The sequence below is a fragment of the Thunnus maccoyii genome, chromosome 3 (assembly GCF_910596095.1).
Source record: "Thunnus maccoyii chromosome 3, fThuMac1.1, whole genome shotgun sequence".
Classification (NCBI taxonomy): domain Eukaryota; kingdom Metazoa; phylum Chordata; class Actinopteri; order Scombriformes; family Scombridae; genus Thunnus; species Thunnus maccoyii.
This window is the reverse complement of record NC_056535.1, coordinates 28766766-28786895: the sequence shown is the minus strand read 5'-3', so window position 1 is coordinate 28786895 and position 20130 is coordinate 28766766. Positions and strand designations below refer to the sequence as shown.

At 41.0% G+C, this 20130-nt stretch overlaps 1 protein-coding gene across 2 annotated transcripts in view; it reads left to right on the top strand.

The window, feature by feature from the left end:
- LOC121891066 (plasma membrane calcium-transporting ATPase 1-like) overlaps positions 1–20130 on the top strand; it is a 102629-nt gene that overhangs the window by 27180 nt on the left and 55319 nt on the right. For both annotated transcript variants that reach the window (XM_042403799.1, XM_042403801.1), the window contains exon 2: positions 15730–16165. In XM_042403799.1, the coding sequence (XP_042259733.1) occupies positions 15970–16165 (196 nt within the window). In that variant the 5' untranslated portion in view covers positions 15730–15969. The remainder of the gene's footprint in view (positions 1–15729; positions 16166–20130) is intronic.

Below are 20130 nucleotides of genomic sequence, written 5' to 3'. Positions count from 1 at the left end.
GCAGCAGCAGCAGTCATTGGTTGAAGCCTCAGAGGGTTTTTGGTTCAGCCCAGAGGAGGTCAGCTGGCTCTGACACCAGCTGCAGGTACCGTCACCTGGGCCATATCAAAGTCAAGACGCCCCTCCCTCACAGCCCTGCGGAGCTCGTTAGCTTTCTGAGCTAATTGGGAGGGTCTTGACTGCACAGATGCTGACGCACTTCAAAGGAGTTCCCCTTCAAAGAGCAGACAGGTTAGAGTGGGAATAGGTGGAGGAACATGAATAAATGCATGAATTCATGTTAAATTGTTTGACTCTCTTATAGAACAGTTGAACCTGGAGAGAAGTGGTCCTTCACAGCTGCCTTTTTGTTTAATACTAGTTGAAATCATTTTAGTTGAGTTTAGAGCTGCAGCGTTTAGTTGATTGCCAACTATTAAATTAATCGCCAACAATTCTGATGGTCAATTAATTGTTTTGAGTCATTTCTTAAAGATCCTCTCCAGACATAGATGTATAAAGATTATCTACTCGGAACAATAATGTGTGTCTGATATAGTTTTTCTGCAAAAAAAAGTATAATTACCAAGTTAAAATCCTTAAAATGACATCTACTCCTTCTCCCTCATTAAATATTCCAGAATCTGCAGTGCAGCGGCTTCTCTGGCTCTTGATTAAGTCCTCCTAATATGTGTTATAAGTGTGCAGATAAAACAACCAGTGCAACTAGGCCAAAAAGTTAGAGCCCAACCGAACTTCTGAACATGATCAACAACTCGCCCGCCTCGTTTCCACTAAATCTTAGAGCAGACTGCAGTTCCTGAAGATGCAATGCCCTGCGGCAGCGGACCGGCGTAGCAGACTACAACGGCTCAGAGGCGAGAGGAAGCGGTGTGCACAGAAGCAAGAGAAGCAAGCAGAAGAGGGGTTAGCGGGCCGGTCTGATAGCCAAGCTAAAAGCTAACGTAACCAGGCCAGCCATTCCATCGCTCCTTTTGGTCAATGTTTGCTTACTGGGTAACAAAATGGCTGAGTGTTTATTAGGAGATGAAGAAATGTTGCTCTTCTCCTGACAGAAACTTGGCTAAACAACAAGATGCTGGACTCAACTTTTATGCCTAATGGGCTGTTACTCTTCTGTGCAGATTGGAATCAGCTGTTGGGAGGGAAAACCTGAGGAGGGAGACTCTGCGTATAATAATCTTTAATTATAAATGACTGGTTCCTTAGATTTGTGCCTGAATGAATCCGTCTTTTAGAGACTGTCCTTGGTACGCTGCAGTTTCAAAGCAGAAATGCTCAGCCATGGCGTTGACTGATTATTTATCTCCTGATTTGTCTTGTAGCTTATGAAAAACACCACATGGACGCGTTAACAGGGTTAAAAACTTGGTTTTCATTGGAGGGGATCTTTAAGAAAGAAAAAGTCCAAATTCTCTGATTTCAGCTTCTCAAATGTGAATATTTTCTGGTTCCTTCAGTCTTCTATGACAGTAAACTGAATGTCTTTGGTTTGCAGACATTTGAGGACGTCATCTCGGGCTTTGAGAAACAGTGATTGACATTTTTCACCATTTTCTGACATTTTATAGAACAAACAACTAATCGATTAATCAAGAAAATAATCAACAATTGAAATAAATGTTATTGCAGTGAGTTTAGTTCCTTAAAATGTCTAATTATCGGTCTGCATCGCATACTACGTAACCAAAAGTATGCGGACAGATGAACGTTTAACCCACATTTGATTGGAGAACATGTAATTCCCAAACCATGAGGCAACAATCTGCTGCTATAACAGCCTCCACTCTTCTTTGAAAACTTTCCGCCAGATTTTGGAATCAGGACGGAGGGATTTCCTCCCATTCAGCCACAAGATCATTAGCGAGGTCCAGCGCTGATGGTGAGCGATAAGGCCTGGATCACAGTCCGTGTTCCAGTTCATCCCAAAGATGTTTAATGGGTTGAGGTCAGAGCTCTGTGTAGGGAAGTGAAGTTTTTCCACACCAAACTGGGAAAACCCTTTCTTTATGGAGCTCTGTGCACAGGGTTATTGGCCCAAAGTTGTCTAAAATATCATTTGTATGCTGCAATATTAAAGTCACAGCTACAACATCTGATATTTCTGAGTGAGATGAAACATGTGGGCCGGGTGTAATAACAAGAGGGATTTTGTCGCATCCTTCAGAATTGATAAGATGGCTGGAAAGTGGACGTGGCTTAGCGAAGACGTAGTGATGAAAAGCTGTTTGCTTCTCAGCCGCACTTCCATCGACCCCTGTTGTTAGATTTGAAGGAGGAAGAAGAGGCAGAAATGCAGAAATGAGACCTCAATTACACTTCACTCTGCTCGCTACCACGACCCACGAGTGGTCATGTGGTTTTATAAGCCGGGTGGGGTTAACCGGTCGCCCCATATCACATTTAATAAAACACTGCTGTTAAAAAGACTTACAGGAAAGTGTCCACATACTTCTGACCACATAGGTGATATTTAGACTCTGCATGTTGCTCAGCCTGTCATCCCAGCAGTGCTTACTGTTAAACATCAACACAAACACTCAGACTCACGTTAACATGCAGATTTAACACACAGTCTATCGTGTCCGTATCGAGTCCCACGTACTCATCATTTTACCAGCGAACGCCGCCCTCACCTTCGAAAAGATTTAGATGGATTAACAGCGATTTTGATCTAATGTTCCCAGCGTATCACCGAGTTTTAGTGTTTGTTGCTGCAGAGTTGAGGAGCGTTTACAGTAAACAGGGTCCTCTGGTGGTGAGGTCAGACCAGAATATACCTGAGACCTGCTGACTCTGCTGCTCATCAGCCATAGATATTAAAAACAAACACCCACGACGACAGACTATTTGTTCTGGAGATGGTGTTTCTTCAATCCAATTCCACATTTTTACACTGTTGTACCCTTTTTTTTATTTATTTTTTCTCCATCCTTCGGTCTGACATGTTGTTTCGGAGGAGTTATCTCTATTTTTTGGTAGGATAGGTTGACAGCTAAAATTAAAATGACAACCATTAGTTCTAACTAGAAGATGAAGACCACAAGATGTAGCTGAAAGTGTAGGACAAAAGCTAGTGGATCTCATGATAAGAATGTTTTTGACAATTACTGGATATTTTTTTGTGAAAATCAAAACCGTGAATAATTTATCCTGCTCATCTTGTAGAGTAAACCAGTGTTGGCACATGTGGACAATATCGTTTCATGAAAAGCCCAAACATTAAAGGGACAGTGCTCTAAATCTCTCAGCTCTGCCGTGTGTTTCGCTGTTTCCCTTCATCTGCTCTAACAATGGAGGCTTTTATCTGACTGATCCTCATACACATTCACACCTGGGGACTTGACCAGCACCACCGGCGTCTGAAGTGTCCCTCAACAAACAACACACACACACACACAGGCTGCTGCAGGTTTGATTCAGTGTGTTTTGGGTTATGATCAGTGTAGATCAGAACTCTGCAGCTTCAGAGCTTCACGCTGTAAACAGGATTATTAACCCTCTGGACGGCTTCCAGATGTTGCTGCTTTGTTTGATTCGGATCCGTCTTTTCCCTCGTGTGGTCTTAAAAAGACGTGAAGGACAAAACGGACGTTTAGTGCTGTGCTGCCGTCTCCTGTGTCCTTCACAGTTTATCAGCGGCGTCCCCTTCTTCCACTTCTTTGTCTCTCTGCCGTCACCGTGTTCATTCGTTTCATCAGATTGCAGGGAATCCTTGTCAGCAGGCACACACACACACACACACAGAGCATCAGACAGTTAGATTGTGTTGTTTCTTTTGCATATTTATCACACAGGATCTTTACATTCTGGCTACATAATCGATTATTTTGACTGTTATTCTGTTTGGCCTGTAAAATACCTGAAAATAATGAAAAATGTCACAATTCTCCCAAACCCAAATTCACTCACAACAGTCCAAAACCCAACAATATCCAGTTACAATCATAGTGGACTAAGAAAATCCAGCATTAGCTTCTCAACTAGTGAATAAAAACTCACTGGTAGTGCCAGCCAGTGACAAGGAAGCATCAAGGACCAGATATAATCCCAATCGGATATGGACACTGGATCCACATGCACTTCTGTTTAGGGCTGCAACTAACCATTGTTTCCATTATCAATTTATCATGTTGTCAGAAAATGCCCGTTATCATTTCTTAAGAGTTCACGGTGACGTCCTCAAATGTCTCGTTTTATCTAATCAACAGTCCAAACTCTAAAGATATTCATTTTTCCATCACGTATGACACAGGAAAAGCTTCAAATCCTCAAATTCTACAAGCTGCAACCAGTAATTTTGTGACTAATACAATTTTTTTTGATTATCAACATAATTGCAGATTAATTTTCTGTCAATCAACTAATCGTTGCAGCTCTAGTTCTTTTATACTGCGTTTGTTGTTGGAGGTTGTGCGGTCATGAATTCTGGGCAACATGTAGACGGTCCACACAGACACTGGCAGATGAAATTTATGTAAACATTGTCATAATAACAAAATTCAACGTGTTGATGCACTTATAACATGTTAAGATGCCAAATTTTAACCCGTTAAGAAGAAGTAAAGACATAAAACATTTTTTTTTTATTACGCACACAAGAATCAATAAGGTTTTGGTCACCTGGCTTTCCATAATTTGATGCTCTGCTGCTCAAACATTTGAATATTACACACACACACACACAACAACACAATAGACTTTGGGGCCTCAGTCTGGTTGTCTAAACTGTCTACTCATCCAGCCAGTCAGTCAGGAATCCCAGGAATGAACTTTCTACACCAAACCTAGACTGTGTTGCCTGCTACAGCTATGACACACACACACACACACACACACACACACACACCCACAGCGATGACGATGGTGACGATGTCGCTCATCAGCCTCACTGAACAGATCAGATTGTTTTTGTACAGGTTCATCAGTCGACACCGTCTCCTCCCTTGTGTCAAACATCAATATCTGTTTTTCCACTCTTGTCTTTTTCTATATTTGAGCAGTTTATCTACAAATATAGTCGAGTCAGTTTTATTTATATGGCGCCAAATCATAACAGAAGTCATCTCAGGGCACTTTTCACACAGAGCAGGTCTAAATCCTACTCTTTATTTTTACAGACACCCTACATTCTCCCGTTAAAGCGCTTGGTGACATCGGGAAGGAAAAACTCCCCTTTAACAGGAAGAAACCTCGAGCAGAACCGACCGGGCTCTGAGTATATCATGACGAGATAAAGCTTCAGCGTGAGCCAAATGAAATAAACCAATACAAATAAACAGTGGCTGATGAATGGGATGAATATCATGTCATATTTTGAAACTGAAAAAAAAAAAAGCTTTGAAAGGTTGAAACTCAGTACTTGAAATCTAGTAAAAAAGGGTTTTACAAGATTGAAATAATGTTTTGAAGGATTACATAATGTTTTGAATGGCTCAAAAAAAAAAAAACAAATCTCTGCAAACGTGTATTTGAGTTTTCCTTCTTCACAACTGCAGTTTTTTTTTTCTTAAACACATTTTCAGAGTTTCTAATCCGTCACTGCTCTCCTGGTGTATCAGTTTGATTTCCAGGTTTGAAACCTTATAAATAGTGATCTGAAAACCGGTGACCAAATGTTGGGAAAAAGGTTTTGAAACATTGAAACTCGAGTTTCGAAAGGGCGAATCTTTATTTTGAAACTTTTGGGGATGTACATTTGCACTTGTGTTGCAGACCGTTCTTTCAGAGCTGAGTTTACAACACCCACTCATCACAGATCTGCACACACACAGTTAGTTGCCAGCTGGCGAGTCACGTGATTTCTGGCAGCGTTGTCTTGCAGCTCTGGTCTGAAATGAATGACATGATATTCATCCCATACTGATATCTTCCTTGAGCTGATAGTGTGTCAGAGGCAACCTCGTCTGTTAGTTTTCAAATCTGAAAACATACCTGAAGCTGAAGTATTGCCTTCATGTTAGTTCATAGAACGTTTATCCGCTTAGAGTTTAAGATTTTTCTGTCTTGCAGTGCTCAGAATACAAAAACACCAAAATACTGTAAACCTACTGAAATCAGAAGGTTTGACTCTCTTGAGTTTCTTCTGGTTTTTTGTGTTTCACACTGTATGACTGATCATTCTTTAAGATCAAATGTTGTGTTTGTACATGTTGATCCATATGCACAAATCTGTGCTTGTCTTTGTTGTTCTGACTGCACATTGACAAGTCTAAATATGTATCTACAGGCTCCGTGTATCTGTGCAGATGTCAAACATACCATCTGATGATCATCACCTCTGATACAGTCAGTCCTGACCTGTGTTCCAGTACGAGCGTTTAATGAAATGTTAGGTATTGAGACACCAGTTGAACCTTGAACAAACACTGACAGCAGCTCACCAGTGTTCAGTCAGACTGACTCCTGGGCTTTCAGCCAATCAGGAAGAAGCGAGGGGCTGCTGTCAATAATGGATTTATCATCAAGACGAGCTCAAGCTTCATGCTTCCTCTTGTGTGTGTGATCGATATTCACCGGGGCAAAGCAGAACTACTTAGAAACCCTGTTTTAACCCGGACACACCCTCCTTCATATTCAAAAAAATGCCTTCATATCCAGAACCCACACCCACCCATGTTTCATTTATATAACATAACTACGACACGTCCCATTTTATCCAGTACAGACACCAAAATAGTTGTACATGCTTTTATAACATTTTATATCATCCAGAATTGATTATTGCCACATACTCTTCTTCTCTTCTCTCATCTACCAACAAGGTCTTCATTTGGTCCAAAACGCAGCAGCTAAGGGTCTTTATAAGATCTAAGAAGTTCAACAATATCACACCTGTCCTGATGTCTTTGCATTGGCTTCTCACTAAATTTAATTAAAAAAAATATTCCGAGGTAGAGCTTCTGCTCTCAGAGCTCCCCTTCTTTGGAATAAAGTCTCTCTCCAAACACAGGAGGCAGGCTCTGTTGAGATCATTATTATTATTATCATAGATTTAAACCCATCTCTCTTCTCATTGGTCCGTCCTTGTTTCACTGGTTGAGTAAACATAACTACTTACCTTAAATCTGTTCTATTCTACATGTCTTGTGCATCATTTTTGACACATTTCCTCCAAAATTAAGACTAACATAACATAATCAGGACAATGTATTTGGTATGTTTTGAAGCTTCGGGGTTCATACTGCAATTTTAAATATAGTTCTTTGTGTTTGATCAAAGTTTGGTCAAACAGTGTGAGTTTGAACTCACTGACCGGTAATGTTTAAGAGGTTAAGAAGGCAGGTTAAAGTGAAGAAAGAGACAAACAGGAAACCGGCAGGAAGTCCCCACCTTTACTGTTGTTTATGATGATCACTCGTAATTGTCCATACTGTGTCATCATCATTAACACACACTGAACTGAGATTAACAGCTGTGTGTGTGTGTGTGTGTGTATGTTTGAGAGAGAGAGAGCGAGAGAGAGCGAGTGAGTGATGCTGCATGACTCCAGACCTCTGCTTGCTTTCGTCTCTCTCTGCAGTGTGGGGATTTCCTTTTTCCACTCTGGTCACATGACTGCAGATATGGGTGTGGTCTCCTGCATTCCTGGCCTCTCTCTCTTTTTTCTCTCTTGCTCACGCGTTCCCTCCGTTTGGCATTCTGCGACACTATCTTTCTTTCACACATACACACACACACACACACACACACACACACACACCGTCTAGACCGAACACACTCCAGCACTGTGTCGGCCGTTTGACGTGCCCTGCATGTGGAAATGTCTGTGTGAAGCCACTGTGACGTGATTCAATGGGATTTTGTGTGTGTCTGTGTGTGTGTGTGTGTGTGTGTGTGTGTGTGTGTGTGTCTGTAGGTGCTCCATGTGTGTGTTGTGGGATCTGTTGCTGGGTGCAATAAGAAAATAAGTTCCTCTCTGTGTGGAGGGTGTGGCCAGCAGTGAGTTTGCATAGTGGGATTGTGTGTGTGTGTGTGTGTGTGTGTGTGTGTGTGTGTGTGTGTGTGTGTGTGTGAGGAAGAGGAGGGCGGTGCAGGCTGCTGCTTTAGTATGCAGAGCAGGTGTGTCTGCAGAGGCAAAGAGCAAAGACGAGGGAGGGTAACGGCAGCGGAACAGAGGGACGGTTGATGGAAGATAATCAACGGAGAAAAGACTTCAACATTTTTCATGACCTGAAAAACTGATCGTGTGTGTGTGTGTGTGTGTGTGTATGTGTGTGTGTGTGTGTGTGTGTGTGTGTGTGTGTGAAAGAAAGAGATTTCGAAAATATCTCTCAAATCTTTTTTTTTTTTTTTAATGTAGGCGATCATCTCCCAGTAGACACAGTAACATACCAGTGACAGCAGCTGGGACTGTTTGGTTTGGCTGAAATGTAAAATAATAGACCGCAGAGAGTCAAACTGTTAAGAAATGTGTTTGTGATAAAAATATTTTAAAGTTCGAGAAAATAACTGTCTGACAGGCTGAATCCAAGGAGTTCAAAACCCTTTTAACTCTGTTCAAACTGCTAGCTGAGACTGTGAGAGGAATGATCAAAAACACCTTCCAAAAATCAAATTCAAAGCTGAAAATCCGACTGGAGCAAAATCTTATATAATGATTATCACTCAGTCCTTTGAACTCTTGTTTAACTGTGACAGTCGCAACAAACCGTAGTCAATATATATGAGTTTGTTGCATTTAGGGATACAAATTTTAAGCAGTTTATTTAACCGATAGTTAAAGTATTAACCAATACTGTGAATGTTGTCAAGCTGCCGTTCGAGACTGGCCAATAGAGACGTGTCTTCCATCTTTCAGCGTAAGTCCCGCCGCCCACAAAGTTTAGCTCAACAGGAAACAAAACTTTTGGATTCGCATTTTAATCACAAATTAAAACATAAAACATTTTTTGATTGCAGTGTTTATAGTTTTACGCTCAAATCTATTTTTTTGATTGCAAATCTGTTTGATTACATAATAAAGATGTAACTTCATATTCTACCAGCCTCTGTTCTGTTGTGTAGTTTACATTTATATCAGAATATGGAAAATCCAAAAATCATGCACGACCAAAACACATAAGTCACGACAACTCCCAACATCTCACAAGACATAAACACGGGATTCTTTCCATCTGTACCATCTATTCCACATGATGCGAACGCAGCATGAGACGGGATGCTTGTGGTTTTCGGTGTAGAACAAAATGTGAAATGTTTAAAGGTTCTGTAAACCACACAAATGATTTCAGCTTAAATTAAAAAACCTTGTGAGGAAAGAAAACCACTTAAAAAAAAAACTGTGAAGAGAGAGAAAGAGAGAGAGAGAGAGTTCACAAATAGACTCAAGACACACCAGGTCCAGGACTACACGCTGTCCTCTCTGCTGTTCACCCATCACACATCTATCAGTTTGTTCTGCTTGGCCTTTTTAGGCATTTTATACACACACACACACACACACACACACACACAGGCTTATCATTTCTCACACACACACACACACACACACATACATAAGCCGAGTGGCTGGCAACATGGTGGCTGCGGCATAATTTCATCTGGAGTCAATAACAAACAGATAAGATGGACAAAGAACAGACACACTGTCTCTCTCACACACACACACACACACACACACTGAAACTCGCCTTATAGCTGCATAGATGAAATAGAAACTATATATAGAGAGAGTTTACATCATGACCTCACTTCCTGTCTAGCTTCTCTAACTCAATCCGATCTGTCATTGAAGGTTTCTGTCTTTGGTCTTTGTGAAAAAGTGAAACTTATTCCTGTAGTTTACAATCAATAATCGTCCATTCATGCCAGATATTATCTACAGTGGATGTTTAATACTTTTATAATCAGAATTTAGCAAAATGTTCAATATAATTAGCTTCCCTCATAGCAGAAAATAGACTGAAGGGAGATCAGATCTGCCTGCTTTATATTATACTATAGTTCTTTCTAGATTTAGAAAGTTACCAGTGGATTACCACAGCGGACTGTGATTACACATCGTCCCACAGCCCGATGAATAAATAAACTGCCATAAAATTAGCAGGCGTGTTCTGCTCCGCTCTCTCATTCTGAAGATAAGAATATTTGTTTTTCAAAAAGGGAAAATGGTCAGAGCCCTTATGAACATGTTGAATGTACTTATATTTTTGTTGTGGTTACATGTAGTTGTGGTTATGTCTTGTATTATATTATAGAAACCTAATACGATGCGTTTTTTGGTGCTGTTTTTCCACCTGCATCTGTTTCCAGCGCAGCCAAACAAACTCAGGTTGATTTTAATGAAGAGGTCAGTCAGCAATAACTGCAACCACAGTCTGATTTCTCACTGCACGTGGTTATACGAGGAGGTTTCCACACCACGAGGCGCTGTTGTAAAGTTGGTTACACTGCTGAGAGGTTGAGGTCAGTGCTGTATTCGGCCGTCAGCACAACCATTGCAAAAAATAGAAAAAATATCTACTGACGAAAAAATGCAGACAATTCAACTGAATATAATGCAACTTTATTCATCTACAGTTATAGATTTTGATGAATGGTCGTAGTCAGTGCTAACCACGGCGACAGACATCGCATTTCCTGTGACTGCTTCGTAATACAAACCACCCTCTGTTTCACCAGTTGAGCGCTTTCAGTGTGAATCCAGTCTTTCCCACATAATTGGATTCTATTGATCGTATATAAAGGCGGTGGCATGTGTGCATTAAAGGAGGCACATCCACACTTTCTGAAATTATTTATTAAATAATGCTGTATATAAGCAGATAACCTCTATGTTAAGATCCTTACATGCTTGCTAATAACTTGGGAGTTGAAGAGTTGGGTCCCTGAGATTGACAGCGTTGTGTTAAGAACATAGACAGACTAAACTTGAATGCATCAGTTTGGGACAGATTTGTGCAGACGTGTTCATGAAACATCCGTGAACTCCGGATTGATTCAATTCAGGAATGCGTCCAGCAGTCTTCTCTGCAGGGAAAAAACAACATTAATCCTTCCTCCTGTGCATGATCAGGTGTGTGCACGGAGAGGAGAGGAGAGGCGAGGAGGGGCGGGGCTATTCACAGACGTCAACGTGTTTGTGAGAGAGAGAGAGGGAGCGAGAGCAGGGCAAGGAGGAGCCGAGCGAATCAATGCGCTGCACGCAGCTCTACAGTGAAATAAGATTCTTCCCATTTTAAATAGTAAAAAAAAAAAATAGAAAATCAATATGCAGCGGTCAATGTTGATATTGTGGCGGGCTGCCACAAATAAATCAATGTACGGGAAACACTGGAAACATCGGCGGTAGGAAATGTTCGGTAACTTAATCCAGCTCTGACACGGTACGAAGCACTTTCTAATCTTGTGATTTTCAACTGTGCAAAACAAATAAAGTTATGATTAAGTTATTAAAGAGAGCGAAGAATAAACAGTCACAGATTTCAATGAGATAAAATGACATCGGATTACATGCTGCATAGTTTTCCTGTGAATCCCACATGCTTAACTATGCAATCTGACTGCTGAGTAAATACATTGAATGATTATTACAGGAGGAATGAATGGTGGCAATAAAACGTTTAGAAAACTAGGGTTTGACTTCATGGAAATCTTAGTGTCATTTAAGTGACGGTGTGGCAGAGTGTGTGTGTGTGTTTGTGTTATCAGCGTGTGTGTATATAACACTTGCTTGTTAAAGCAGATCAGCCACATACACACCTAGTCACATGGCAGTGGAGAACAGTGTGTGTGTGTGTGTGTGTGTGTGTGTGTGTCAGCAGGTGTGTCATTTAGGCTAAAGATAGGAATGCTCACCTTTGGACAGAGGTGGGTGTGGTGGTGTAGTTTACAATCCATAAAGGTGTGTGTGTGAGCACTGGGTTCCCACGGGTCCTTTAAATCCTTGAAAGTTTGTGAATTTGAGGGGAAAAAAAGGCCTGGAAAGGTTTTGAAAGCAGACATAAATAGACATGAGTCATTGAAAGTGCTTGGATTAATATATTTTGTGCTAGAATAGACTCGTTTTGCTTTGTTGAGTCAGAGACGGAACAAAACCACAACTTCTGTAAAACCTGCTGGTTCTCATGATTAAAATGATGTGTTGTAACAGTAATTAACTTTGATCCAAGTTTCAAACTGTGCTGTGTTTTATCCTTGAACTTGAGGGAATTGGGGCCTGGAAAGTCATTGAAAAAGGCCTTGATTTAGATGTTTAAGAAGGTGTGGGAAGCCTGTGTGTGTGTGTTATGCTTGTGAAACTGTCACTTTTGTAGTTTTTTTTCTTTCATAACCGTCCCAATTCTTCTACTATTCATCCTACAGATTGTTGTACCTTTCTTGCCTCTCTCACACACACACACACACACACACACACACACACACACACACACACACACAAATGGACACACACATACAGCACTGGTCATTTAGGACAAATATTTCCACTATTTTTGCTTTTTTTGTGTGTGTGTGTCTTACCAGAGGAAAGATATATACTGATTCAGAATCAAAGCACAATAAGATGATGTTTGCTTCACAACACATAGTTTGATTTGACCTTGTATAAAATAAGACAGAACGGCTGTTTTACGTCACGTCTGTATGTTTTCTCATCATTTCCGATAACCGTCAGAACATGTTCTGTCGCTTTAGCGTGAATCTCAATAATTCATGCGGGTTTATGTTCCTTTTTCATCCGTTCTAATGAAATTGTTGTAAATTCTTCCTGTTAATGCCTATATAATTAAGTCATCTCATTATCTATAATTAACACGTTCCATCACCATGACATCACCGACTATTTGCGGAATAACATACAACAAACATTAATTGGATGAGGTCTGTAGGCCGTCCATTTCATTCCATTTCATTTCATTTCATTTCATTTCTCACGTGTCTCATTGTAATAACGACTCAACTTCTGGTCAATGAACAGACGGATAATTACTGAACACAGAGAGGGGGCATCTGTCCTGCTCTGTTCAGGATAAAAACACACACACTCACACAGATAGAGCGCTTTGTGAAACCTGATATGAGTAATATAGAAAAAAAATCTAAAAGAAAGTTTGAAATGGAAAATAAAAGGAGCTGAAGAAGACTAGAGGTTAACAGACAGGACGTATTTCCAGGAGCCTTTTTAGGAACTTTTAACTGCATTTCGACAGCACAGCACTATTTCCAGTCTCCTTGAAGCTTTTTCTCTCATATCGTGTCAAATACCACCAGAATGTAAATCCCACATTTGTGTAGCTTGTTTATAAGTCACATTCTCTCTCTCTCTCTCTCTCTCTCTCTCTCTCTCTCTCTCTCTCTCTCTCTCTCTCTCTCTCTCTCTCTCTCTCGTCAGGCTCTTGGAAACGGTCAAAATGATTTTCTCCGGCAGTTAGCGTTTTTTTTTCAGACAGTCTGTTTGAGCTCCTCATTATCAGTAGTGACAGTAGGAATTCTTGGCTGCTTGACAGATTATTTGGACCCCGTTCGCTTTCTGCAGTAAAGTAACTAACGCTCTGGAGTCGTTTTCACCCGTCATGAATTTATTTCCCCTGTGAAAGAAAAAGACACAAGCATTCAGAAACTCCTGTGAGTTAAACTGAGCTTACAAAACACTTTTTAGTGTCTGACTGACTTGAACAAACACTCTGAACGGGACTTGAATACACTCGCTAGCTTAGCAACATTAAGACTAAAAACAACCCATAATGTGACGCTCTCTGTAGGAGCCAGTGTTACAGCGGTGCGCTCTCCATTCACACTATTTCACATGTTATCTCCAACATAAAATAATCATCTTATATTCAGGCCAATACAGTAAAGAACGAGAGCAGCAGGAATGAGCAATGTGAGTGAGCCTATTTCACATTGTTAGTGTTCCTCTCTCGGTCTGTTAAGTTCATGACAAAAAAGATCAAAGAAAAAGAAACCTGCACAGTAATAATAAAGTACAGTAATCAGACCAACTGTTGCCCTTCTTACATACACGAATATCCAGCAAACACTTAGAGCAAGTGAGCAAATAGAAAACAGCTTCACATTTCATCATTCCATGCTTGTGCACTTTCTATATCTAATAAATGAAAAACTTAATTCATCAGAAGAGAAGAGGTCGAGTGTCACTTGTGCTCATAACGGTCGTTCATTTATTTAAAAAAAGACTTGAATGGCGAGAAAATCTTTTAAAATCTACCAGTGATGTGTGTGAGAGAACAGAAATGACTCTTTGCCCTTCGTTTCATTATTAGACTTTTCATCTCACTGCCGCCGCCGCCGCTGCCGCTCTGCAGCAGTGACTCGGCTCTCTCCGCGGAGCAGATGACAAACATTGCGCAAATGGCGTTCGGCTCTTTCTATAAATGTCCTGTCACGTCTGAATAAAGCTGTAAAAAGGAACAATGATGGTAAAGTCACCTCCGCCTGAATGAGGAAAGAGCTATCATTAACGAGGCTCGATGAGGCAATTTGATGTAATAAAAGAGCTTCGGAGTCTTTAAACTTTATGTGCGTTCCGACTCCGCTGCACCAGAGCATAACATAGCATAACATATCCTACTGCACCTGCATCAAACACACACCACAAACCACCACTCTGCTCTGTGCATGAATCAGCAGCACCAGTAACAGTACCTCTCTAATGGGCTCTGATGCTCTGTGTGTGTGTGTGTGTGTGTGTGTGTGTCCATGACTGAACACTAAACAGTGAAAAATGGAGGGCAGCCTTTGATGTGCACTTACATAATCTGTGATGATGGTGATGGTTTGAAATGCCCACTTTGGTCACACATAGTCACACACACAAACACACACAACACACACACACACACACACACTGGCCCAGTTGATTTCTCTCTCTCTCTCATTGGTGTATCGTCCTCCTGCTTGATGTTGATTGGCTCTCAGTGTATTCAGTCCTGAACTCTGGATGTTCATCAGCAGGACAAAAGAGTCTGTGAATCCCGGCGTCTTTGTTTGTCGCTGTAACAATTCATTTTCACGACACCCCGGGTCTTAACTTTTCGTGACTGATTTGTAATCACTGTAATTTAATATGTTCTTCATTTGTTTCGAATCAGTTGTTCACAGATTTCACGCTTGTTTTCAATAATGACTTCGGAGGCCAACTGCGGTCTCCGACGTTCAGCGGTGTGTGTGCGTGTTTAGCTCGCTGTATAACCGTGTGCCTGAACACACAGCGAGGGTGGACGAGTGACGATTTGTAGATTTACTCAGTTGTTGAAGAGAGATGTGTAAATGTTTTATTTTTTAATTTCCACATGAAGATCCAATTGCTGGTTTTCTCTCTCCTTTTAGACCTTTGATCTGAATGTTTAAATTAATGTTTCTTTATTTTTCAAGCTTGAAATGGATGTACTGAAACATATTTACATACACTCAGATTGTGAATGATAAGATACTCTACATCACGTAGGCTATACGTCATAAAGTCAGAGCAGACAGTTCAGGGAGGGCAGATACTTACCAACCTATCATGCGTCTCAGAGGAGCAACGCCAACCGATAATCAGCTTATATCATAACGACCTCTGTGATTCAGGGGACTCCTTTAATAATCTGAGATGATAAACTCTCCTCTAATTGGCCCAATAAGTCTCTATGCTATTAATTAGTAAAAATGTTGCACCGATCTGTCTGCTGATGATGATGATGATGTTTAACTGTTGTGGTCTCTGTCTGTTTCCTGTCTGGATCTGGTTTATAAAATCCTGTTTCCTGTTTGTCTCCTCCGCAGCGTGAAGCCAGCAGAACATGTTTACTCCCTCGTTTCTATGGTAACCGAGAGGAGCATGCACGTCCAGGACAGGAGTTAACCTCAGCGTTTGTCTCCTCCACCTGCCTCCTGTGAAAACTACACTACCCACAATCCCAGTGAACTGACGACCCAGGCTGACATATAGATCAGTTAAAAAAATAAAAAAAAGACACTCACTACTACAACAAGAACAACAACACTGCTGTGAAGAAGATCAACATGGCCAACAACACGGCGGACCACCCTCCGGGGAATTCGGTTGCCGAGGGCAACCATGACGGGGACTTTGGGGTGACCACGACGGAACTGAGGGGCCTGATGGAGCTGCGGAGCGGCGAGGCCGTCAACAAAATACGGGACACGTACGGAGACGTACAAGGCATCTGCCGCCGCCTGAAAACATCACCTATAGAAGGTAAGACACATCCAACACACCGAACCAGAACTAAACCAACACCCGTCAGTCATATCTGCTACTCACTGCAGTAAGATGTTGCTATGATCTGAGTTTCCTGGTTTAATTAGTAAAAAAAGCATTATATCAGCAGGAAAAACTGAAACACTTAAAAGTCAAACATTCAGATATTATACGTCACACATCAGGCCTGTTTCCCCTAACTCCTCTGAAGAAAGGATCAACCTCCGTCAAAATCTTAATATGTTGACTGTGCTAAGCGGGTGATGACTTGCTGATTACCCACTTAAGTTCAAGATCGATATCCTGTCGTTGTGTGTATGAGAGGGAATAGCGAGGAAACGCAGCAGACAAAGACCGTGCCAAGTTCAAGGTTATTACTGCAAACATAAACCATAATAGGCTAATAGCTAAGTACAGTGTCGTAATCAGTGTTGACGTTTTTAATCATCAGACCGGGAGCCGCTGATACGAATCTCATTCAGTCGACTCATCGTCAAGACTGATTTAATGACAATTTACACTACTAGCGTACAGTATCAACAAATGCATTGCAATTTGCAATTATTTTCCGCATCACTGCACATAAGATAACAGCACGAGAGCCTCGTCTAGCATGGCCTTCAACCCTGACTATCATGGAAACAGACACTCTCAGCTCCGGGGCTTAATTGCTCCACTTGCTGACCCACCGTACAGTGTGATAAACACTAAATCGCTGTCAGCAGCCAATCAGGAGAGACCTCCACGGCGTGTTAGGATTTATTACTAAACTATGACCTCAGGATACCATATGTGTCTTCTGATGTTCTCACATCACAGATCAAAGACTTCACATGTAAGTTTGTATTGTACAGATGTGGGGCGGCTGTTCTGTAGGTGACTGTAGTGTAATTGAGCTTATGATTCTACGTTAAGTGTATGGATGAAAATCAATCAATGCTTATTATATAAAAAACTAGGGCTGAGTATTGGTACTCGATAGCTGTAAGGTATCAACTGAAATAACCCAGTATTATTATCGAAACCTCTCCAGTCAAACGATACCTGCATTTGATCGTTTTTATACCCACATCTAGTAAAAAAAAAAGACTATTTGTATGGTTTTTCTCACTACTGCAGCAGCTACAACACTTCCAGTCTGTGGGGATAATACTTCATTGTACAGTTTTGTACAGTTATTTAATAAATATTTCAATAATATGAACACTTTCCAAATGTATTCGTGTTAAAATCGCTAAACAGTGAAAAATGGAGGGCAGCCTTTGATGTGCACTTACATAATCTGTGGTGATGGTTTGAAATGCCCACTTTGGTCACACACAGTCTCACACACACATACACACACACACACACGTTGGCCCAGTTGATTTCTCTCTCTCTCACTGGTGTATCGTCCTCGGCTTGATGTTGATTGGCTCTCAGAGCTGCAGTGTTTATAGTCCTGAGCTCTGGATGCTCATCAGCAGGACAAAGAGTCTGTGAATCCAGTTTTCTTTGTTACTGCACTAAATAATTTTCATGACACCCCGAGTTTAACTTTTCATGAGCCGACTTTGATCCTTTTTGTATCTAGAAATGTCGGAGAAAAAAAAAAAAAGGTGTGATTGGCCCACTACCGCAGCAGCTACAACCCGTACAGTCTGTGGGGATAATACTTCATTGTACAGTTATTTAATAGATGTTTCAATAATTTGAACACTTTTAAAATGTATTTGTGTAAAAATCTTTTCAATGGGGAGGAGTGGTGGCATTTAACACAGCTGAATGCTTCCATTCACATGATGGGTATCTATTGAAGTACTCTATTGGTATCAGTGTTGCTAAAATATCTAATTAAAATATCTAATTAACAAAAACACAACAAATTGGCGAATCACTGACTTAACACACTGACACTCACAGATCAAGAGGTGACCGTATGAGCCATGAAACAAAGATGATTCATGGAAACAGATGACATGTTTGTTAACAGATAGAAACACTTCTTCTTTTGTGGTGAAAGATGATCAGTTTTAGATTTCAGTCAAAGCTTCGTGTGAGGCCAGAAAATGGCCGACATGCTGCTGTTTGTTATTTCTTCCTCCCTCTATCATCCTTTGATCCCTCTGTGAGTGTGTGTGTGTGTGTGTGTGTGTGTGTGTGTGTGTGTGTGTGTGTGTGTGTGTGTGTGTGTGTGTGTTTGCAGCCATCGGTCCATTCCAGGATTGAAATTAGTTCCAGCCCGTTCCCCTAATGGCTCCATAGATCATTGCTCTGTTCCATTTAGTAATCAGGGGACAGCTATAGTCGCGTCCTCCACGCAAGAAATTACTCTCCTTAATGAAGAAAGTGTAATTATATTTTCACTGCAGAGAGGGAGGGAGGATGGGGGAAAAAATTGGGGGAAGCCTAAATGCAAGATTGAGGACACACACACACACACATAGACACACACACACACACACACACACACACAATGATGGACTGTGATAGTTAACTAGTGTGATAACGGACAAGTGTCAATACAGTTTCAATCCAGGTTCTGTCTGTCTATCTTCTAATGTACATCATCTGTCCCTTCCATGAATCTGGGAGTCTAGTCCCTGTCCCTAGTATGGGTCCGGCTCTGAAACCACTGGATCCTACGTTTCCCATAATGCAACTGTATCATGTTTTTTTTTTTCTTTTCCCATTAGACTGTCCCTGTCCGGTAAACACCCATGTCTTTCAAACTCCACTCCTCCAGTTTGTAATGCAGACTTTCTATCATAAATCTGTAGTGTCCAAACCCAAGCTGAGATAACCATAATGACATCACTATGACATCAACAGGGTTGTTTTTTGTCCTCCAGATGACATTATACATGAGCAGTGAACTGACTCGTGAGTCTAGTGGAGGAGCTGATTTATAGTTCAGTGCTGGATTTCACCGTTTGATAGCACCCCTGCTACGCTGCCTGAATGTGTCGTAGATTATCTCGTTGCGCTCCGAAATAAATCCTTTGTCTTTTATTCACTTTGTGACAGGAAGTGTCAAGTTTGGGGAGCAGAAGGTGCGAAGACAAAGTGGCCTGTATCTTTAAAATCCTCTATCACAGAAATGTGATTGTTATATTCATATATATCATGATATTAGGGTCCAGTTGATACATTTGGCAGATATTATAGACCTAGCTTAGGTTTTTTTTATTATATGGTTCTCATCAGTGGATGGAGTTTGCTCATTTGTCATGAAGATGGATCTCAGAGGTGTTATCATAGTGTCATCCATAGCACTATGAGGACTGCATGGTCTGTGTTGACTCAAAAGTTACAGCTACTGTGTGATATGGTGTTTTTTACTGCTACGGGCCCCTGAGTCCTGCTGGAAATCACACACGTATCGACCGCTGAGAGCCTTGAGCGGCTAGTGTCAGAAATACAACAGAAGAAGAAGAACTGGTGTATCTGTTTACAGTGCACCCAAGCAAAGGGGAAGGAAGTCAATAATTGGCCTTTGGCCGTTAATTGGCCTGATTTCTTGTTGCGCACAGGACCATAAAAGGAGTTGTTTATCTTGTAGTTATGTTTGTGAAGCTACCACCAACTGCCTGCTAACTATTTTTAGCAAAAACACTGAAAACAAGCAGCCACAGCTAGCCTGGTTCTGTCCAAATATACAGAACAAAATCCCCCTATCAGCATCTCTAAAACTATGAACACATACCTCCGTTTTTTAATCCATACAGACACTGAAGTGTAAAAACAACAGTGCTAAGCTAAGTTAGCAGTAGCTTCATACTTGACAGACATGTGAGTGGTGTCTGTCTAGTGGGTCCAGGGCAGGAAAGGCAGACTTCAACGCTAACAAAAAACCCCCCTGATATATAGAGAGGTAATTACAGAATGTAAAAACATTGAATGCTGATGCTGAAAAATAATCAAAAATGGGGATTGAAATAATGAAATTCTGAAGGATTATATCTTGAAATGTCATATTTCAT